Genomic DNA, 23,966 nt, shown 5'->3' on the forward strand with positions numbered 1-23,966 from the left:
CGAATATTTAGACTGAATCATACAATGAGACTGTGTGCACTTTGGTGAGCCCCTGACTTTTCCTCTAGCGCCACCAGCAGGTCAAAATGTTAATACTTCGGGTTTTTTTACCACAAAATACTGACATACTTGTACGCTTCAGCAATACTTTGTAATTTTAATGTTAGCATGCTAACACACTACACTATGATGGTGAACATGGTAAACATTATAGCTGCTGAGCATTAGCATGTTTAGCATCATCACTGTGAGCATGTTAGCATGCTGACGTTAGCATTTAGCTCAAAGAACCGCTGGGTCCGAATAGTGCCCAAAGACTCTTAGTCTTGTTGGCTTGTTAAATGATTTAAACAGTTAATCAAATGTCAAAGTCATTGTTCATTGACAGAATGAATAAATTGAGTGTGTAAATATGTTCTCATCCATCCATCCACTAAAAACCTGAGTGTAAACAAAAAAACTAGACTCTCACAAAAAGGTTTTTACTCATGTTTGAGGTGGAAAACTATCGATAAAAGCACACTGCGACGAAGTGCAAGGGAAGCAGACTTAATGACGGAATAAATCCTGATGTACATGAAGCATGTAATGCTCCACTGACGATACTAAACATAGTGTCAGAGGAAAACATCAGAACGATGAGGAGACTGTGACCTTCCTCAAATACATACGTGGTTTACATGTACTGGCACTCTTTCATCATCTCGTTGCACCCTCTTCTTCTGCGATGAGTTAACGGCACCAGACTGGAGAATTACATTTCATTCACATTTAATCTGGAGTTTATGCGTTCTCCGGCCACAGATGTCTCTGGGCTCCATTCTTCTCTTTAGCCTCAGGCTCAGTTAGTTCCATCGCTGCCTCAGGGGTCTGTTTCATCCCTGCCTCTGAGACGCTCACCTGGTCCTGGGTCTCTGGGTTTTGTTGGTTTTGCTCTGTGTTCTTTGCCGTCTTCTCTTTTTCCAGCATGTGGTAGTTGTAGATGTTCATGACGAAGAGGAAGAGCCCGCCGGTCACGATCACTGAGCCACACATGAAGAAAAGGTGCTTGTAGTCACCAAAGATGTCCACCAGTAACCCTGTGAGGAGAAGGGCAGAAGGGTGCAAAGATATTATATTTCAAACCAAGCCAGCGTCGGTTCTACCCATTTTACTGTCTGTATAAACCAGAACACACTTGGAAATGTTGCACACCATGACAAGCAAAGCACAATGTGTCACTGAGTAGTATCTTCATTTGACCACTTTACAAGTTTGAAGGTGAAGAGCAAGACTCAGATTTGGCTTGTGTGTGTGTGTGTGTGTGTGTTTGCAAGAGAGTGAGAGTGAGCGCGGGCCAATTTGAGAAGAGCCATGTCGGAAATGACAGAGGGCCATTACACCCTTCCTGGCTCTCGCTGCATCTCTGGGAAGGCAATTTGGACGGCTGCTACCAAAACGAATCAGAAGAGAGGCCCATTCTCAGAGCCATAAATATCGAGCCCAATTCTGCAGAAAAAGTGACAAATGTAGTTTAGATCAGATTTAAGCCTCCAGGTTTTCAGAGTCTCAACCGCACCTCGACCCCCCACCCAGACATGGATCGATGGGCAAGTGTCGCTATCTCTCAGTCTCAGCATGTATGGCGGCCTGTCTGCCTGTCCATCTCACTGTATTACAATCCCTCCTTTACACAATTTTAGAGCCTCGATGAATCAATGGAAGAGTGATTTAATATCTGAATCTTTTTCAGAAGGAATGTGTTCACTTTATGGTCCTTAAAGTTACCTAAATTATCAAACAAAACTTTCAACAAATTCAGAAAAGGGAACAAAAGGGGAGATATATACTTTGTAAAATTGATTTAACCGCTTGTTTATTATCACATTATCGCCAAACTCAGGGGTGTTTCTGACAATCTGGGTCATTTTTTCCCCCTCCAAACGCCAACAAATCTTTGGCAAAGGCTGACTCCATTACTAAACAGATTGGAAGCCACCTTTATTGCACAGCACGTTATAGTATCTTATCAAAATCTTATAAATCAAAGGGCAGTTTCCTTTATAGGTCCTTCAGTACACCAATTACCATCTTAAAGACTAACAATGATGATTGTGATTGTGTGTGTGTGTGTGTGTGTGTGCATTTACTGTACTGTACTTCACTAGCAGGGGTCACTTTGCATTTGGATCAGTTTCAGCCATCTCAATGCAGCCTGTATCATCTGATTGATAGCACTCATCTGCTGCGTGTATGCACATGACCATCACCCTCATTAAGACAACTCTTGATTGGCTGAACGGTAATTAAGCCCATCTGGCATAGTCACCTCTTTTTTTTTTTTTAAGTATTCACAGCTTAATTATGGCCCAGGTACAGGACTTCAATGACGAGAGTTTGAACTGAGCGTCATTAAACACCCAAAGCAAAAGGCTAATTACACCCACTTACCTCACTTCCTCCTAATTGGATTGACCCGGAGGTTTGGGGGAGCAGTAACAAGCAGACTAGTTAGGGGAGACAACGACTGTGCCCTCTGGAGGAGAATGTTAGACGTGCAGGGAGGCACTTATTTACCCTATTAAATGAGCGCCTCAGAACAGGGTCGCACCAGACAAACTGGGGGGCCTATACATTTTCACCTCATTAAAACTCGGGTTGGAGGCAAAGGAGAAGTTTGTCGGTGGGCGCCGATATGCACAGCTGATTAAGTCATGTGCAGCCACAGCACTGTACGTCCTCAATGTTTTTATCTAGGACACATTAAACAGGCCTCTCTAAGTGAACTTGAAAGTTGACTACGTGATTGGGGCACAAGCCGAGCACCATATAGGAGCCTTGGCCATTTTGATAGTCCGATAGTTCATCACATGGGCTAAGCAGAGTTAAGTAGAGCATGAACTTTTTTAGTTTTAAGCCATCTAGCTCAGTCGTTCCACATAAAAAGCTGTATTGTCAATGGCCTCTGCAACAGGTGAATTATCAGACAACAAACAAGTTTTCTAGCATGTTGGAGTATAACTTAGAGGGGAGGTCTAAGTTGTTTTTTAATTAGTGACTGCAGCAAACTTCACATCTTACTGCAGGATACACTACACAGTCAAATTTCAAGGATCAGTGAGACCATCCTGAGTGCAACCAACCATAATGCATTTTTTATTGCATTTTTTATTTTGTAACTTTGTGTTTTGTTTGTGGTGATTTCCAAACAGAAGATCTAAAGATAAAGAGTCTTAAAAGCGTATGCTGTACAGAAGCCCTCTGAGACCAGTTTGTGAGTTTGTATTTTATAAATAATGACTAGGGCTGCAACTAACAATTATTTTCTTCATAGATTTTTTTTGTTAGTCTATAAAAGGTCTGAAACTGTGAAAAATGTCTGGCACAGTTTTCCAGAGCCCAAGTTGATGTCTTTCAACTTATGCACAGCTGATTAAGTCATGTGCAGCTACAGCACTGTACGTCCTCAGTGTTTTTATCTAGGACACATTAAACAGGCCTCTCTAAGACGGTGGGCTGTGCATATTGGCGCCCACCGCCCACCGTCTTTCTTTCTGACCAACGGATCCAAAAACCAAAGACATTCAGTTTACAATGATAGAAAACAGAGAAAAGCAGCAAAGCCTTACAATTGAGAAGCTGGAATGAGAGAATTTTTTACTTGAAAAAGAATGAAATGATTATCAAAATAGTTGATTATTTTCATATTGACCGACTAGTCAATTAATCAACTAATCTCTTTAGCTCTAAACTACACCTGTGTTGACTAGCGAGTAACAAACTTTCCCAACTTATTGTGCCACGCCATCATTGACAAATCCAAGTGCCATTGATCAATGACGTGAAAAATCATCATTTCACTGCAATGCCATACTCAAGACGGCTCCTGACTTTTAAGAATGCAGTGAAACTGCGGGTGTGTAACTTTTACTTCTTGTGCAGTTTGTTACACAGCATGCGTGCAGCACAGTGGAACTTTTTCTTTAGGATCATTTCACAACAAAGTAGCTACCTCAGCAGAAAGCATTGATACATTTACATGCTAGAAGAACTTATTTCCGACCTGCCACTTGCCAGCTGTTACAGGCTCTGACGCCAACAGCAAGGCGTCAATTCAAAGTGCTTTTGTCCTATCGATGACAAACTGTCACTCGAAAACTATTTTCCCCAGTGGCTCAGAGCCTGTGACTGTCATAAGCTTCCACGCTTCTGTTTTTACTGAATCAAGAGAAGAATGTTTTATCGTGGGCTTTTTCACAAGAGGACTTATCTTGAAAATGGCAAGGAAGCAGAGAGGGAAAACAATATCCTTCTGATTACAGTTATTTAGACCATGAAGGTAGCTGTCCAACACTTCAGAGACTTAAGCATGCTGGAGATATAAGTCATCAGATGAAAAAGGGCTTTTTCTTGTATTTGATAAACAAAAAGAGGACAATAATCCAGTGTGTAGGTTGATGCTGAGAAATAACAATAACTAAAGTGAGCCTGACCCATGACATGAATCCCCACTGACAATATATTCATTTCTGAATTAATATTGTCTTAATTATTCATATGATCCATTGAAGACTAAAGACTTGACCAGAGAGGTCTGCGACAGCCAACGCTCCTCTTCGCCTCAGCCGGCTGGAGGGGCGTGTCAGTGTCTGTGTTTGATTGACAGCAGCTGGCAGGTGTTACCGTCAGAGAGAGACAACGCAAACAAACTTGCGCTGTAGCCTATACGTATGTCATGGGCAGAAAGCGTGTGGTTAGTGGTACTAAAAAAGTACAGCAACATCTAAACGGACTGACATGTGCAGGTACGTTTACATGCTGTTTAATGTGCTGCAGCTGAGCAGCTATCTAGCTATCGATTAGCTATCTTGCCCACAGTGCACTTTTCCCCGGTGAATGTTTGTTTGGTCACTCGTTCAACAAGCAGACGTTGAGGTGCAGGACAAGACGTGTGTTCATGTTTGTAAGTTAGATAAGAAAGAGAGTTAAGAAGGGAAAGCTGATCTGGTTGTTGTTGTTGTTCAAAGTCTGTGGCTCTTGTGTCGTGTAGCAGGCTGCTGTTTGGCTCAGTGTGACCGTCTGCTCTGCAAAGATTTGATTGGCTGTATCGAAATAAGGGCTCCACAGTATTCCGTTGAAATAGATCAATTATACATTCCTCCCTTTAGGTTTCTGATTTATAGAGAAGATATGTATGCTGTATAAAAAAAACTATTTCATTTCAGTTGGACTTCAAGTTTTCTTTAAGTTGTCTGTAAATCCATGGGTACATTATCAACCCACCTTGATAATCTACTCTGATCTAATCTGGGGTCTACTTTTTTCCCTTCCCTTGCCAATTCTGACGTGAAGTTGGGAGCTATTTAATTCAGGCAAGGCAGAGCGACTCCACTACTAAATTGATTTACTAGATCCAATGACTGCACATGACACACAGGCAGGAGAGTAACTCAGGGGACTTCTGTGAGACTATGTTTTATCTGTGTGTCTGTTGTTTTCAATATCACATCTGCAATATCGCTCAACATTTTGTGTCACAGGCAGAAAAAACATCTCTTCAGTCCCCAACCACCCAACACCAGGACATATACCCACACTATATAGTAGGTACTTGTTATTGTTATTGACTTCTTGCTGCCCTCAAGGCATTAAACCTCAAGCTCGTCCTTGTCTTCGCCTGATAATCAGACTGAACTGCCCGTGCCTTTCACTTCAATCTTTCATATATGTATGAATGCTGAGCAAAATCAAGGTTGTGGGCGGCGACCAGGCCACCCACGCTTATGTTTGCAGAACTTCTCATTTTTGCAGCCACTGCCTGATCTAAATCACAACACCAGTAGTAAACAGTAAGCTCTTCACAATTTAACACCTTTGCCTTACATATAGGGCCATACTTACTTTATACTTAATAGGCTAAAAAAGTCAAAAGCAGTATGGTACTTACTAACAACTCTTTGGAAACAACTTTTTATAGTATGGTATAGCAGATAGCGGAACTGTGACTCTGTTGCCCTTTTGATAGTGTAGTACACTGATGCAACAAATGCCAAGGATGCACTCAAGCTCAGCTTCTTAGCTGTTCCTGTGTTCCAAATGTTCCTTAATGTGTATGGAGGCAAAATCCTACAGTAGACATGTCATACAAGCCTGAGCAATGAGTACAGCCAGCTTCTTTACAGCAGTAAATAGCCATGACCAATTACTGCTTTTTTGTGGACCACTCATGCACCCCAAAACACCCCTACTCACCAATGATAATCCTACTCATTCTGTAATGACACCCCAACAGGTAACTGAGCTCTACTGCAACATAATGCTCAGCCCATGACTAAGACAGAGATACACACACAAAGGGAGAAAGACAGAATTTCTCTTTTGTAATTCGGTTTACTATATTGTTTGCAAAATTGCTTGCTTCAAACTGGCCATTTATTTCAACAACCCAGATATGGAAAAGTATTTTGCTGTGACTAAGACTGATTCTGTCAGGTCTGTAAATGGATAGCTGATGGTGTCCAATGTGCACAGTTACCTGCAGCAGGGGGTCCAAGTAGCATGGGGATGCACTCAATGATGGTGACCAGTCCAACAGCACTGGGGAAGCGTTGAGGTCCCATCAGGTCCATCAGGCATTCAAATATCAGGGCGAAAACCATGCCGAAACCCACGCCGAAAAACACTGCATAGACCACTAGGAAGGTGTAGCTCTTGATCAGTGGGCACATTAAGTGACACATGCCGTTGAAAACCATTGCAAAGCTGAAGAAGTACTGGATCCTGGGCCTGATCCACTCACTGTTGGCAACCAGGCCAGTGCCAGGCCGAACAAACATGTCCACGAAGCCCATAATAGAGAGCAGATAGGCTGCGGAGTACTCCTCTACGCCTTGGTTAATAGCATAGGCCGACAGGAACACGATGGGTGCATAGGCACCGAAGATGAACATCACGTTCCCAATGAGGTAAATGACGAAGCCTCTATCCTTGAAGAAGGACAAATCCAAGAACGTCTTAGCATTCGTCATGCAGCTTTCTTTTAGCTTAGTGTAGCACTTGTTTGGCTGTTCCTCCACTTTCTTCTGTGGTGCACAAGGGGAAGTCTCACGAGGTAAAATAACAGGCCTCATCAGGGCCCCAGCAACACAACAATTGAGCATCAGACCCCCGAGGATGAGGAGACTTCCTCTCCAGCCAAACTTTACCAGTAAATATTGGTTGACGGGGGCGAGGAAACACAGAAACACTGGACTCCCGGCCATGGCTAGTCCGTTGGCTAGAGGACGCTTGACCAGGAAATACTTGCTGATGATGGTGAGAGATGCATTGAGGTTTAAGCAGAGTCCACAACCTGTGTGTAGACAGATTGGAGAAAAAAACACAGTCACATTTCAAAAATGCTAAGCAAGAAAACCTTCCTGAACCTCAACTTCAACAGGTACTCACTAAATGAAATTAAGACTGATTCTGTTTGGCACTCATTAAGGTTCCATCTCATTTCACTTTTGCTGGCTAAAATCTCATTACAGAATGCTGGAATTATTTCAGAAATAATTTCTCCATTTAAGTAGAAATAAATTAGAGAGTCTGGGTAATATATTCACTCGCTTGCCTTTTTACCCAAAAATTCAATTTAACAGCACCTCATTTTCCATGAAGATGGAGAGCTACAGGTAGATAGTTGGGGCGCTATATTCTCCCTTTCCAAAGACAATTTAATTGTCTTGTCTCTAGTCCCAGGATAAAGCGCAAGGAAAAAGATATTTGTTTTTTTGTGAATCCAAACAGAGGATTACCACACAGTTTTCTTCAATAAAAAGGGAACAGCAACCTTGATTTGACAGTATCCCTATATATACACATTTAACACAGACATGAAACATTGTTTTGCATTACAGCTTAAAATAACAATAATTCACAAAGAATGCAGCATTAATTAGTCATAGAATTGCTACTGTAAGTAAGGGTTACATAACAAGTTACTCCAAGCAATGGGGAAGATACAGAGTGTGTGTTGGACTGTGTCTGTTCTGCCAAGGCAGCCAACCAGGGCACCTCAGAATAGTTGTTGTAGGTATGTCGACATCAAAAACCACAGCAACTTTCCCCCTCTGCTCCCACAAGCAATGGCCACAGGCCCGTTTTCGACAAAGGGATTAAATTAATTTCTGGTGCCCTATTTACATTTAAATGTCCGAGTGGCGTCTGACACAACCATTTAAGTCTTGGATAAACTGATGTATGGCACTACAACACACACCTCACAGTTTTGCTCAGCTTTGAGCAAAAAATTTAATTCAACTCTCGACTGTTTTGTTTTTTTCTTTTTTGTGCCTGTTTTCTCACAATCCTTGTCACTGCTGACTCCACTATTGCCCTGGCGAGGCACGACAAGACATACGATCCACTCCCTTCCAGACGGGTACCCTAACCAACCAGTAGGACTCGCAACTGCAGTGACAAGGACATGATCCATCCCACCACCAAACTCTGCCCATTGTGTTTGTCGGATAACACCACCAAGATAGGGGTACCTACCACCACCGGGGATTTGAACCCTGGGTAACAAAAAATGATGAAACTGCCTAATACTTCACTGCCTCTCAGATAAACCATATGTAAGGGTTTTAGAGGAATGCCCTACCCCCCTGCACACTGTCACTGCTCTAAACAGCCTATATCTTGAACAATTTATCACTTGAACGTCATTCCCTGTCCCACATAATCAGAAATGTGAACCTTTCAGATCTTGAACATCCAATATGCTGACCTCGATGCCTCATATGAATCCACAACTGTATCCCTGTATAATGCCATGACCTGGATTGTTCATGCCTACCTCAAAATGACTCTCCTCCTAAAAAAAGGTGCAGAGGGACAACAAAGAAGGACCAGTAAATTAAATTTGGAATCTGGGCTGTATGTACAAGGATAAGTACTTACTAAAAGCTGCTCACTGAGTCTGGGGTGATTTTCAACTAAATGGTTATCTTATGTGTGTGTATTTGTGTATGCATGTGTGTAAGCATATGTCTGCATGTCTGCTAGGTCTGCTAGGTGCGCCAGGGCACAGGGGAGCAGAGCAGGGCACACACATGCCCCCGGGCACCACACATGGCCCGGCTACTCGCTGGGCCTATTAATCCTTCACAGCAGTCCTTGGCAGGGTAATGAGCCTCGCAGGGTGGCAGGGAGCCCCCATGTGACGACCATGATGGGAGCCTACGGGAGAGTACAGAAGGCCACGAAAGACCATGCTCTCTGGGATCAGGGACGGTTCTGTCTTAATTACCGTCCTGGTCCTGGTCCCCTTGGTGCTCTAACTGCACCCCAGGAGCTAGGGTAGATGCCCTGGGCCCCGAGGAACAGCATGGCAGCCTAGTCAAGGAAAGCAGATCTGGCAACCCAGAGATTCTGAAAGGAAGTGAAAAGTTGCAGACATTCCCTACCTCAGAGGGTCTTAACCAGGGCTGATGGGAATGGTAAGAAAAGAGATAAACAAGTCTGGGATCCATATCGTGAAATTAGTTGGACACACTGTCTTAGCTTTGGCTTTGATCAACTAATTGTCAATTATCAATAATTACGGATTCCCGAGGCCGGTTTGCAAGCAGCAAAATCTATCAACCTGGCTGAAGCTGTGATGGCAGCAGTGTCACAAGACAGGACTATATTAAAAAAAATATCCAAGTACTGTACCTCCAATGACACCGATGCAAAAGTAGAGGTAAACAATGGAGGCCCCAAAAGAAGCGGTTACCATAGAGACACCACACATCAGTCCACCCAGAATGACTACTGGCCTGCTTCCAAAGCGACTGACCAACGCACTGCTCACTGGTCCTGCGAAGAGGAGGAAGACAAACAGAAAGACAGAGAAAGTGGTTCAGAATGATCAATATTAACAGTTATTAGTCAAGTTAGTAACTTCATTAACTAACCTACTGCTAATGGCCAAGGGTTCACACAACAGCACCAGGTCTCACTCTACGTCTAAACCAAGGGCAAAAGAACATCCCAGCGTGTGATGAAACACCACCACACTTTTGCGTCCACTGCGAAGCAACTTGGCAACTCATTATACTCTCCACTGATGATGTCAAATGCTACACTCAGTGATCAATCAGCAATTAAACAGTGTTTTATATGCTGTCAGTCTTCCCTTCATTCATAACCTTACCTGAAAGAGTGACATTGCACCACAAGTCCTTCTGCCACATGCCATAATGACAACTTCTTTCTTCTCCTCGCTATAGAAACCACTCATTTGAATATATATTTATTTTACTCAATTCATATAGAAGAATGGGGAGTGCATCAATCAAACTAATATGCGGGCCGCCATGATTATTGAAACATGCTGCAGCTTTTCAAGGCAGTGGTGTGAGGGGCCTCTGTGTGGCTGGTGATAATTGAAAACAGCCCAGATAGCAATAAGAGGATTATATGTTTGGCAAACACCTACTGTCTTCAAGAGCATGTTTACCATGGCTGATGATTAATTTCTCAGCGCATGAGGAAAAAAAGAATAACGCTAAGAGGGAAAGTATGCCTTAAACTGAATGTGTGAACAAAAGCACATTCTGAATTTCTTCAAAAGTGCATATATTTGTATATTTATGATCGTTACACCAGCTGTGAAGGATTTGTATGATGCATTCCTAATATCGTTTTCTTAATTAAACGTTTATTCACCACCTTCATATGTGGATTGTACTGTACCGATTATGGGATTGAAAAATGTTTTTCTACAAAACCTTCTTTCTTGTTGAAAACCATTAAATACAGCATCCGTCAGTTTTTGGTGGCTTGTAGGCAGAATTCTACAACAAGCTAACCATCACACACATTTGACATATTATGGCTGTCTAGCACCAGCTAACTAAACTGGATGTCAAACAAAAGCAGGAGCACATAGGCCAAACTAACAAAAACAGTTTGGACCACATTAAAACACACTTTTGACCATCAACAACAGAACACAACTCAACGCAAATCAATGTATTTCCCACGCTTTGCTTTTGCCTCTGCAGTGCATTACTTTACACTGGGGTCTGTTAGCATGTCACACTGCCTGTAATTCTATAAGTCATGAGGTTCATGTGAACAGTAACCAAGCGGTGTTCCTCCACTAACAAATACACTGTAATTCCAAGATACAGGACTGCATATTATGATTATTTATTATCATTAACTATCATTATCAATGAATCTGCACGTTGTTTACAAATCAATCAATGAATCATTTGGTCTATAAAACGTCAAAGAATTACTGTTTACGTCAAAACACAGTAAATCTTTACAATTTAGACGCTGAAACCAGAATGTTTGCCATTCTTGCCTGAAAAACAACTTCAAACAATTACTTGATTATCAGAAGAGTTGATGATATATTTCCTGTCAATCACCTAATCAATGAATCGACTAATTGTTTCAGCTCTACAGTATAGACATGTTTGAGAGGAGAATAAAGCAGCTACACCTTTTCTGCAGCTTACTTCTGTCTGACAAGCTGCCAACTTGCTGGGAGATCTGAAATAAAATTCCCTTAAAGATGTTCTCATGTGTGCTTATGTAATTAACTGTGCACTAGAAATACATCAATTATTATATGCATATTCACATAAAAAAAAAATCACACCTGAGTCACAATGAACAGTTTTTCTTTCATTTTTTTCTTTCTTTCTGGCTTTATGCTGAGATGTACAGAATTGTCCTCAGCAACTGTACCTGCTGAACCACTGTAACTACAGTACATGAAATAAAAATATCCATCCTGATGTTTATACAGTTAACCAGGTGACTGCGGGGGTCAAAGATACATCATCTTTCTCTCTGTAGCTGTGTCACAATAGGGCATCTCCCGCACTTCCACCATTTCTACTTCCATTATAACTTCATCATTCGGACTTCTTGAGTCAGAGGTTCTCGGAAAAGGCTGTCATGTCCCTCCCAAGGGGACGGGGTGTCAGACCCCAGTGTGCTGAACCTCCCTCTGATATATTCCCCCTGTCTCTCTCCTCCACTGGGTGACATTGCTGAAGCCTTGCCAAGGACAATATGATAAAGCCCTGTGCCTGAGCCACGATGGAGGGGAATATTTCACCAGTTAGGCCTCTCTGAGTCGAGTGCAGGTGAGTCACACACCCTGTAACCTTGAAAACGGCTACTGATAAATTCACGTAAAGCCTCCATGAGACTATTAATTCGTCATAATTTGTGTCATCTAATGAGTTTTCCAAAGTACTCCAAACACCTATAGAGTGGAACGAGACCAAACACATTGTGTAAAAGTCATGTCAGCTTCCTCAGATGGTTTTGTGGAAGCAGTGATGTGGCATGCGTATCCTGTGACCTATCAATAGTATGTTGTATTTAAAAAAGGGACGAGTAGTACTTTGCATTTTGTTTTGGTAGATTCAACTACTGCACTCATTGGAAATCAAACCCAGGCCTCCTTTGTGGCCAATGAAAATAATGTCACTAATAAAACACTAATAAAAAACAGTCTGAAACAAAGAAATGGGTTCAGACACGAGTGGCAAGATGTAATGTGGATCCAGCAACTCGGAGCTTCCAACTGTTAACTAACAAGCTGGAGGAAACACAAAAGCAGAGGAGACACTGGCAGGAACTAATAAAGCGGAGGTTGTTTAGTGCCAACTATAAAACATGTGAGGCACTGTTCTCGTTACATAGTAATATACCAGGGATGTGAGCTTCCATGTATTTGATTGGCCAGCAGGACCTTGCATTGAGGTGCAGCAAATGTTGAGCCAGGTACAGTTTTTTGGCCAGACAACCGTGCCTTTTTTTTGCTGGAGCCCTCTGTGTTGGCACCCCCATGCTGCGTAAACATAGAAGTCCCATTCAAAGGAATGAGGAGGCCATGTTTCTTCCAGCAGTGCTGTTGTCTGTCTGAACAAGGCCTTTAAGGGTCACAAGATTCATCTGGTCACAAGATCCTTAACAGGATGTCTACTGTGCAAAATTATGTTTTTTGTATTATTTTGCGTATTTTTCCAGACCTTTTTATTTTCACTTTTAAAAAACAGTAAAAATGACTTAGATACATTCTGTATGAACCTGCATGTTGAACCTGAATGACTCAAAGTAAACAGCTCAGTGTGGATAGTTAAATTTAAGTCAGGTGATTAATATATGCTGACAACATTCCTCTTATTAGGCACACTGTTTCAGTGGGTGCAGTAACTCATGTGAAGTCAATTAGTCAATTATCTATCTGGGCCAAATGAGTATACAGTTGTTTTCTTTGTAGAGAAGACAGATGCCAAGACAGATTTTTTGTTTTTGCTGTAAAACTGGGATTTACTTTTGGCCATGATACCAATTGATGAGACACAGCATGCGTGCCTGCAGTCAGCTGGCCGTTAGCTATACTCTTTGTGGTGTGTTCAAGTGCAACTTTTAACACAAGATGTGCCTGAAAAGGCGATTTAAAGAGTGTTTGATCAGCAGACCATTATTAGTGCTAGTTCTTTGAGGTGAACTTGGTGTGTAGGAGCCCTAAGGGAACACAACACAATACAATACAAAAAGAGCTAGAGAAAAAAAAACCCCAGCTCAGCCTGGTTAACCTGCAGGCCGGCTGTTATTTGCAGGCCAATATAAATGCATTCTCTAGCCGTGTAAAGAGTATTGATTTAGAGGCGTTGACTACAGAACCTGTGATGGCCTCAGAGTATGTGACCTCACACTACACTGAATTCCAGCTCTGCTGCAACTCTGGATTTAAAGTTATTGTATTTATCGTTACTAGGTGGTTTATTGATATAGCATATATCTGCTGATATTAGCTTATCACAGATATATCAACATAGATGGCAGCTGCTGAGAAATTGCAGCGCAGCAATACCAAAGATATGTTTGAGGTAGCTTAGAAACAGAGAGGACTGTTTTCAACTTTTTTGGTGATTTTTTTCTTGTTTCCTTCCCATGTCATGACATTTTTACCAATTACATATACTCAACTTTTCTCCTGATAGATGTGTTTTATCAACCTTTAACCTAATCAAGAGTCTGAGCAATACGAAAAAATGTTTTCTTGAAAATTGCACTGAAAACACTTTTTGAATTACTTTAAGGGACACATCCACTATCAACAGCTTATTTGGGCTTTCTCTTTTTTTCTATTAGGTGAAACCTATTTTGAACTGTGCTCACCACAAGAGGACCACATTTACCATGAATTGTACTGACTGTTGTATGAGGAAACGCAACAAGTTTTGGATGTATGGGGACATAAAATGTGGCTGAATATCGGCTAAACTGAAAAATTGTATTTAGGGGGCACAATCTGTAAAATAATAATAAAAAACAGTGATCAGTACAAATGCTGCTGCGCTAATGACAATGTGGCCCTGACTGCACGGAATGACAAGCTAGCCATTGCTAACAAACCAGACCTTTCAAATACAGTAGAGCCTCCCTCTTTCTCTGTTGATCTATCCTGCTATGTCTCTCTCACTATTATTTCCAACTCTCTTCCTCATTTTGACTTTTCTTTTGGTAAAAGACAGGTGGAATCTTAAAGAGGCACTGTGGAGTTTTCTTGGAAACAAACAAAAGTTCTGTTTACAGTCAGTGTTACTCACCGAAACGCAACGTCTAACAAGCATGTCAAGTGCATTTTCTTCCTCATAAAACATTTGAAAAGCTAAATTTTAAATCCAGCATTGTTTACATCCATGTTTCCTAGCAAGCAGTGCTCTTCTTCCCTGCCTTTGCTGGCGCATTGCTGCATTTCGTGGGGTTTTACCATCACCTGTTGGTCAGTAGAGTAGTGTGAATGCAGTGGCAGGACTGTGTACCGTGTCCCTCGCGTGTAAATTGTGTGCATGAGATAAACAGGGCTTTTAAATGCAAATACTGAATATCTCATGACCCAAGATTACATTTTTTTTTTTGCCAAATTACTATTTCAAATGTAAACAATTACTTACAGTACAACTTACAGTACTGACACTGAAAATGGAAGACAAAAAGTTTTTCCTGCAGAAAAGCATCAAAGACCTGATAAACAAAAGGATGCACAAAGCAATATGTACACTGAAATGGACTGAGACCACCCCCTTTCCACAACACATTTAACAAGTAGGCTATTAAAAGACACATTTCTAGAAGAGAATATTGCCAAGTAGTATGCACATATGAGAACAGAGGCAAAGGAATGTTAAGCCTACCTTTTTCCAACAGTATCAAGTAGCTGATGTGCAAAACAACAGTGCTAATTTGTTCACAGTGAAATGCCACTGATAGTAGTGATTCTTTTTCCACATGGGCATACCAATGCAACAAATATTGACTGAATCGACTCACCCCCTGCATACATGACGGCTAGCATGATAGAGGAAATCCATGCTATCTCACTGTAGCTGGCCCTCAAGTCCTCCTGGATCTCTTTGAAGAAGATGGAGAGGGCTTTGGGCGTGGAGTAAGCAAAACCAATGGAAATGTGGGCCCCAACCACCACCATCCACCCCCAACCGCCATCCAGGGGTTTGTAGCCCAACTCATGTGCTGGAGCAGGGGACATGTTCCTGTTCAAAGAGTGGAAAACATACATGGCATGGTATTATCAAAACATAATGGTAACATATGTTGTAGTATTTGAATGCAGAATTGATAGTAAAACTTTAACTTAATGTCAGCAAATGAGTAGTCCCCGCATTAATTGGCAGGTATTTTAATACGTGTATTAATATTGGAAGACAACTATGTCAAAGTGTCCACTGTTTTCTGACTGTGAAAGCTTTGTTTACATAAGTCATGTTTGTAAACTCAAAAGTGCTGACCTAGCAATAATTTCAAAATGATGAGATGGGAAACACAAAATGCTGATTTCCATGAAATCAAGCTCTTCAGTTATATACTACTAAATGTGAATATGCCTGTAATTTATATGGTCATACATTACTTATTGGGCCTTTAAATAATAAAGTTTAGTATTGTTTTTGCCTCCAACAATGAACACAGAGATAGCACGTGACAGTATGCCTAACTAATGAGGCTGTCGACGGTGGGAGAAGTGTAACATCTGTCTTATTAATGCATTGTTTCAACAAGTGAAGTTTCGCTTGTCCTTGTTGAGTAGTCAGTCGGGCAGATAGCATCTGTGACGCTCGTTATATTACATGTTTGACTCCACTCACAACTCCACCAGATACTTCCCACTCAACCCTAACCGCAGCTCTTGTTCCCCAAAAGTCTACAACAGTTACACTGGACGAGTCTAATGGTGTCAAATTCCAGATGAACGTTTTCGATGACGGAAAAGCTCGTGGATGTCCTTTCTCTTCCTCGCGAAGTCGGATGGGAGGAGACACAATTCGCACGTGGACAACGATCGATACCAGTGTTACATGTAACTTCACTGCCGGAGTTAAACCGGTAACTTTCAAAGCATTAAAGACGGTTACGTTAAGCTCCTAAATGTACTTTACACAGTCTAAGTGGCCCTTACCTTTCAGTGAGCGCCTTCTCAGCCCGTTTGTCTCGACAAAGTTTCAGCCTGCTGCTTTATTTGACGTCTGGTCACGTGGCACAGCGATGGCTTGGGGGGGGTTTCCTCGCAGTTTCAACTACTTTCAGGCTCATTATAGTAGAAGAACTTTGTCTCCTCTGCATGTAGTTCAGCCTATAGGTCACACTGCGGTCTGACACTGTTACAGCACCCTACAGCTGTGGGTGAGTTTACAGTGGGCTGACTACATAATGCAACTAGTGACTGCGCTGACTCAAACATGCAACAGCACGCATGTTAATAATAGAGAATAAAACGAACACATTTCACCTTTAATAGTTTTATTTTCAAATTATGTGCAATGTGAATTTCACAGTTGAGCTCAACCACCACTATAACCCAAAACCCCAAAAACAGACAAACCAGCTAAGTAAAAGTGAGGAAAATGCATGAAGAACACAATGGAATAGCACCCATAAATGATGCGCGGAGATGACCAGAGTGAGCTGTGTACTGCAGCCTGAGGCCACCAACTCTTGAACATAGAAAGCAGTTTTTAGCTTGTTGTATCACATGACTGGTGTTTGAAATCGTGGCGTAACAATGCAGTTACTTGATCTGTAATGCTTAGTTTCGGTGAGATGTTACAAAAGAAACACTACTGTACTACAGAGGGGAAAGAAAAATCAAAATGTATCACTCGTGCGGGTAATCATTTTTTTTCCCTCAACAGAGCAGGATTACTCTACCATAACTAAATAGGTAATTACATAAAGAAAAAGAAAAAATAAACAGCCACTGGAGACAACAAAAAAGAAAAATCACATCTATTTTTTCAAGTTATAAAAAGAAACTGAAGTTTAAAAAACTGTGCAAGTACAGCAAACCTATAGTACAGTATATTACACATAACAAAAACATTTAAATACAGTACTGTGTATCAGTAGAAATCCTGAGAGTTCTCCGTTCCTGGTTCTCGAATGGCCGTCTGTAGACGTGTGGGTGAAGCTCAACACCTCCTCTCACACTTGATGAGGGCTGTTTTGAGGGCATTGTTCAAAGCCGGGTCAATTAAAAATCAGCTCAGTCAACAGTGGATCTTCTCTTGGAGAAGTTATATTATATCCTCAAGTCCATACTGAATGTGACTCCTCTGGTGTTCATTTCCATGTAAATCTCTTCAGATGATTGCTGTGGGGTTACTAAAACCTTTTGTCGTGATAGAGGGGCACTCTTCGTTAAGATACAATACAAAGGAAATGTGTAGTGCAAAGATGACACAGGAACCTGCATGAGGAAATTGACGGCACTGAAAATGTCACACTTAATTCTTCTATACAAGATTGTCAAAAAAACAAACAAAAAAAAGCAGCACCAACAATTTGTGTCCTCTGTGTGATGGCGTGTAAAGACGGATTCATGGCTGTTGGATGAATTAGCGCACGACACGCACCACCCTCGCTTGGTTATGCAAGTCCGCTTGTTCGGGAGGGTGCTTCGTAAAGTTTGCAGCTAAGGACTGCTGAAGTGGAGAGTGATTCAGTGCAACGCTGAGTAAGACTTTTCAGATATTCTTCATCAGGAGGAACAGTTTTTGATTCTGATGCCCCCGTTTTTCAAGCCACAGGCACATTGGCGTCCCAAATGATCTGCACTAAATTACACGTCACTTCAAGCCTGCACCCATGCGACAGCCACACAATCATTATTGGAACTACCGTGATTTTCACTAGCAGAGACAAGCACACAACACAATTAATGCACTTTTACTAAGGTAATATGACGTAATATAGCCTAATCACAGTTCCATGACTTATTGCTACCACAAAAATTCAATCCAGATCAACTTTAACAAGACCTCAAATGCTTTTTTTTTGGCATTTAAGAGGAAGGCTCTTTCAACCTTTTTCAAATGATTTTAATCCAATGTTGAAAAATACAACCTCAACAGAGCTCAATGCTGAACTGAGCTTTTCACACAGTTGCTTAATCAACACTATGGCCTGAAATGTCCCTTTTCTCCTAATCAAGTATATCTGAAGTTTCTGAGGTAAGCCTGTTTAGTTGGTCTGAACTTTCCACTTAGTGTTGCCACAAATTTGACTCTGTCCTTATTTCTCCAATGTGGAGAGTGAGTACTCGAACATTTCACTTAAGTTGTCTTCGCGTGTGACACAAGATGGATACAACTCAAAGAGTGGGGAGGTATGAGCCCCCATGCAACTGGAATCTCAAACAAAACTTAAAAATAGCTCGGAAGCCACACATAGTGTATTGTTTGACACACTGACGCATGTGAAGGAAGAGAGAGGGCCGTAAAAATATAATACAAGCTTCAAGCTTCAAAAAACTCTAAGGTAATGTAAATCACAAGCACACTTCAAATTAAAACTCGTCTATAAAATAAGCTGAAGAGAGACTTGAGCACAAAATAGAAAAAGAAAAAACAACAACACACAAACCTCAGAGCCAGCAACCTACTAATGAGCTATGGTACTCATCTTACCCGTATGAATATATCGTTTATATAGTTATTTATATATATAGATTTTCACTTTATGCTGACACGTAGCATCCATATCTCCAGAGGGCACTTTTTATCTTGCCAATACCCTCATTCGCATGCTTATCATTTGTAAAAATCCTTACCTATATATGTATCTAAAACAAAAATAAAACAACATGGCTCAACAACAAGCAAAAAATAGGATAATTGCACTTATGATTCATTGTACGGTTTTGTTAAACAAGCATCAGTGTGGGTAGCTGGTGCCTTCTGGAAAAAAAAATACTGCAATCTTTAAAAGCACTCCCATTTTGATCATGTTAAACCAAAGTTTGAACGACTTAAGACTTAACCAAAAATGGTCCTTGTGGTGCAAACCCAAGGTAACACCAGGCACAAGGCAGGCAGGACCACACTACTCCCCTCTCTGCCTCATAGATGGGTTCACAAAACCAGCTACCTCAAAGCACTTTCTGTAGACATTGTGGGTAAAGTTTGGCCACCACACATTCAAAATGGCGACCCAAATCCCAGAGGCGGTCGGGTGTCTCGTAGATTTTGGTCCATACGTCTGCCTCGTCGTCGTACTGGTAAAGGGAGTTCTTGCGGCTGGTGCGAAACACGTGCTCCTCCACCATGACCTGTGTGGCTCGTACGAACAGGTGTAGCTTGCCTTGCAGCAGCATGGCCTTTATGTACGGGCTTGTGGCTTGGTCAAAGGGCAGATCTCTCTTGCGGCTCCATGTGTTCTTCTCAATGTCGTAGACCTCCACAGTGAAGGTACGCTGGTGGTTCCTGCAGATACCAGCAATGTAGTAGGTGCAGTTCTTATACAAGGCAGCAAGACCCTGACTCCGAGGGACACTCATCGGGGCAAGATGACTCCAATAGTCCTTACGGGGGTCGAAGCAGAAGAAATATTCACCTGCAGAAAACAAAGAGAAATGTAATTTAGAGTCATCTTCAGTCCACTGTAGAGATTGCATAGTTTCACTTAAGCAGCATAAACCCACCTTGGAGGACATAGATGCGGTCCCTATACTCCACCGCACTGTGAAACTCCATGGCAACTGGCATAGGACTGACTGCTGTCCAACAGTTGTCCCTGGCATCATAGCACTCCACTGACTTTAATGCATTTCGCCCATCACCTTCATATACTCGGCCTCCCAGGGCATACAGCTTCCCGCAGCAGTGCACAAGCCGGCAGCCTATCCTCGCTCTCAGCAAAGGTGCACGTGGAAGCCATCTGTTGCCTGCGTGTTCATACTGCCAGAAGTCGCCCTCCGCCCGATGGTCTATGGACACCTCACTGTTGCTCGGTCTGTAACCTCCAGCAATGTAGATGTCATTCTCTGAGGACACCAAGATACCGACCTCCCGGAGATCATTGGGTGGTTTGCAGAGCTTGAACACCCTTCCTGTGGCTATGTCCAGGCAAGGCACCGTCTGCTTCTTCCCTGAGTGTTTGTGAGCGGCGTCAAAGCAGATGACCATCTCGGAAGCAGTCATACCTAGGCGCTGCGGGCAACCATTGGTTCCAGTGAGGCGGGCTTTGGCCTCAGCAGGGTCCTTAGACAGGGACAGGGCACAAGCAAAGGGGGCAGGTATCCGACTGAGGAAGGCCTCATCCAGCAAGGGCAGACGGATGCACTGGGAAAAAACCTCAGGTAGGTGGGCCTCACGGCCAGGCAGATCATGCTCCAGCCAGCGGACAATGCTCTCATAGACATGCTCTTCCTTCTCCACGTTGAGGTCATCATTGTTCAAAATGCTGACCAGCTGCTCCTTGGTCATCTGAAGGAACTCTTGCTCCCATGACACACACAAGAACTACCACAAAAACATAAAACGTTTCAGTTTTAGCAGCCAGACACACAAAGAAAGCACTGTTACAAGACCAGAATAACGATATCGTCTTTGAAAAAAAATGCAATGAAAAAGTGGAGTAAAATAATAGCACGCACAATCATTTAATCACACAGCAAATAACTGTTAAGGAAACAATCCTGTGCTCATGTTAAACTGACCTTCTTGCGGATGTAGTCCTGCGAGCGTTCCCTCAGCTCCTGGTGTCCATAGGCATCAGCAAACATGTAGACCCCAATACAGTTCTGGGGGTCAAGTCTGCTGATCATGAACTGGGCACACTGGTCCTGCAGGGCAGGAATCTGGAAAATGCTGGCTGCAGTGAACAAGGCCTGGACATTGGACTCAGAGAGCGTGACCCTGGATGTGTAGGCATAGTCTAGGACGAGGTGCATGGATTCGGATTCCACCCCGACAATTCTGACCTCTCGCTGGCTGCTCTCTGTAAGGCCACTGGTGAACATGGACCTGGTGGTAATGGTGGAAAAAACACAAATGCTATAACTATATTAATCAATTCTCACACAATAACTGCATTATGATTCAAACGTGCGAAAACTTGAGAAGGAAGTTTGATCTCAACATTATAACATTTATCAGTTAACCCATAGCCAAGCTGACTCTACAACCAAGTAAGGTTTTTCAGCTACTAAATTATGAAAATACAAACATTTGTACAAATCCAACATTTCTTACCTAAAATACGGGCTGATGGCTGCAAGGACATTTCGGTGACATGAGAAAGTCTTGCCATGATCCACTTCTACAACAATGTCTGTGAGCTGTGCTTCATCATACAAAGCTTTGAGCTGCTGAAGGATGTTACAGGCATGAACAGCATCTACCCCGTTGTAGTTGGTGCTTGGAGGTGTCCCATTTTGTACTTGTAACTGCTTCCCTACCTCTGAACAACACAGTACACAGAGAGACAGAAAAACATAAGATCACCATAGCACCTTTAGGAATGGTGCACAAAACACTGAAAGACTTGATCAGACTCCTTTAAAAAAAGAAAAAAAAAGAAAGAAAATTTGACTGAGGGTCATAGAATTATAACTGGTAAACAGTAATTCTGGTTAGCATTTTGAGACCCTTGATCCAATCACCTTTAATGCAATCTAATGAAAACAGAAAAATAAACATATTGATTGAGATTGACCTGTACTGTGTGATACATTTTAACACACAGGATGAGATGGATGGCAGAGTTTGAGATGACACAAAGGTGATTAGACGCAATAGTGGTATAATAGTGAAATCTACACCATGTTAATAAAACTGACGTGCGATATATATGTTTGTCAGAAAGGTTTACTGTAGATTAATACTGCAATGGTAGTGTGTGTTTAAGTGGGATAGAAACAGTATATTTGCTGGTCACAAAATAGATGTCACAAAATCAATGTTCATAATGATATTATGATTTACAGTGTGTATGGGCCAAGAGTATATTTGGCTACGTTATAGTAATGACTGAGGCAACTACAAAAATAAAATCTCATCTCCTTCCACATATGCTTGTTTCAAACTTTGGGCAGAAGTTGTTCATGTTCTCACAGACCGACTCTAGACATACGGATAACATATGGGCCTATAAAGTCGTGGATTCAGTTGTGTTCCCCGATAGTAGTGTTTGCAAAGTAAACATGTTTCTTAATGCACGTGCTTTGCCAAGTTATTCAACTGGCACCCCGACTTCATGCCTGTAATCTTACATTATAGTCTTACATTCAGCTTCTAAGGAACAAAAACTTTTCCAACAAATACCTCGTGTTGGGCAACGCTAACTCCTTGACAGGACAAAGGCTCGCGATGAGTGAATAGAAAAAACTACTGTCTCGCCAGGTGGTAGCTAGCTTGCTAACATCTCACATCATTGCCCGGTGACTGCAGTAACTGTGTGGGTGGCTAATTATACTGAAAACCAACTTGAAGAATACAACCATTTAATAGCCAGGCTGTATAATGGTTCGTCGGAATGTTTCATTATCACGAAAAACAGCAGTGCTCGCGGTTACGTTAGCTTAGTGACATGCAAGCTTAACTTTTAGCAGACAGCTAGGCAACAAGCTAATGTTAGCAAGCTTTCTTTGACACAACATTGCGAGATGTAAGGGACGATAAAAACGCAAATGCTTCCTGTCCTAGGGTCCCTATTTTAGAGAAATATCACAGTACTTAGTGCGATGTCTAGTGCATTACTATTGATAACTGTAACTATAAGTACCACTTATCTAACCTTCGTCTCTTGTCATAAGCAACTGTTTACACAATCAGCTGTGGGTAGCGAGCTAACCGGCCGAAAGTTAGCCAGACAGCTAACATTAGCCACATAGCGAGGCTAACGATAACCAACACTTTTTGAGGAGTCGTTTAGAACCTGACCTCTTTTAACGAGAATGTAACATGTCATGGGTCTTTCCATTAGTCTGTAACACTATGCTCCACGAACATATAAACACACAAATTATAACTTTAAAAGGCGTTATTTAAGTCTGATTACTACACAAAACAATGAAGATTTTGCTAACCTCCACTGGCAGCCATTCTCTCCAGTCTATCTCGGGGCAGACCGAGAAACGTCAGTGAGTGCACAGCGGAGCCCCGGAAACAAGGAACAGCCAATCACAAGAGGAGCACGGATCTCCCAGCCAATCATATTCCTTTCATCTGAAATAGGAAAAAAAAGTTGATAGCTGTATGGGCAAATGATAGACAGTAACGGAATTACAGACGACACTCAATATAATCAACCAAAAAAGGTCACAGCAGCCCATCTAAACAGGTGGATACGTTACAGAGTAGTCCAAAGCAGAGAGGAAGCACTCTGAGTGAAGCAGTGACCTGAGCTGTGTAGTATTATAAGCATGGTGGAGCACAAGCAGTAGACAGTACTCTCCGGGAGGAATCCAGTATCTCTAAATTTGTCCCTATTACACTATATAGGGACGACATGGTGAATAAAAACGGAGATGAATAAACTTGGGTATGAGTTAAAAACCAATACAGTGAGCAACCACATAAAACCTACAATCGTGTTTCTTTAAGACGTTTATTATATGTTGAAAGGGTGCTTTTGTTGTACAGTACGACTAGTACTAGTGGAATACAGCAGTACAACATAAAAGC

The 23,966-nt window shown here is 41.9% G+C and overlaps 2 protein-coding genes across 2 annotated transcripts; both read right to left on the reverse strand.

Moving 5' to 3' along the window:
- Positions 1–783: 783 nt before the first annotated feature.
- On the reverse strand, positions 784–15,535 carry LOC139282772 (monocarboxylate transporter 2-like). The gene is made up of 4 exons (XM_070902645.1): positions 15,319–15,535; positions 9,679–9,822; positions 6,515–7,330; positions 784–1,079 (listed from the first exon to the last, which is right to left on the reverse strand). Exons 1-4 carry the CDS (start codon positions 15,533–15,535, stop codon positions 784–786), a joined length of 1,473 nt encoding a protein of 490 aa, XP_070758746.1.
- A 3,894-nt stretch (positions 15,536–19,429) lies between these two features.
- kbtbd8 (kelch repeat and BTB (POZ) domain containing 8) lies at positions 19,430–23,496 on the reverse strand. Its single transcript, XM_070903451.1, is given in 6 exon segments — positions 19,430–19,893; positions 19,982–20,801; positions 20,999–21,305; positions 21,534–21,741; positions 23,369–23,411; positions 23,413–23,496. Coding segments are annotated over 6 exon segments (1,926 nt in total).
- Between the last annotated feature and the right edge of the window lie 470 nt (positions 23,497–23,966).

The sequence above is a fragment of the Enoplosus armatus genome, chromosome 3 (genome assembly GCF_043641665.1).
Source record: "Enoplosus armatus isolate fEnoArm2 chromosome 3, fEnoArm2.hap1, whole genome shotgun sequence".
Classification (NCBI taxonomy): domain Eukaryota; kingdom Metazoa; phylum Chordata; class Actinopteri; order Centrarchiformes; family Enoplosidae; genus Enoplosus; species Enoplosus armatus.

Excerpts from the sequence above, each read along its gene's own strand:
- LOC139282772 (XM_070902645.1), bottom strand. The coding sequence starts at position 15,535 with ATGTCCCCTGCTCCAGCACATGAGTTGGGCTACAAACCCCTGGATGGC. Across the intron at positions 9,823-15,318 it reads AGCCGTCATGTATGCAGGGG|GACCAGTGAGCAGTGCGTTG; the intron begins GTGAGTCGATTC and ends TCCTCTTCGCAG. Across the intron at positions 1,080-6,514 it reads ACTTGGACCCCCTGCTGCAG|GGTTACTGGTGGACATCTTT; the intron begins GTAACTGTGCAC and ends TTCTCCTCACAG.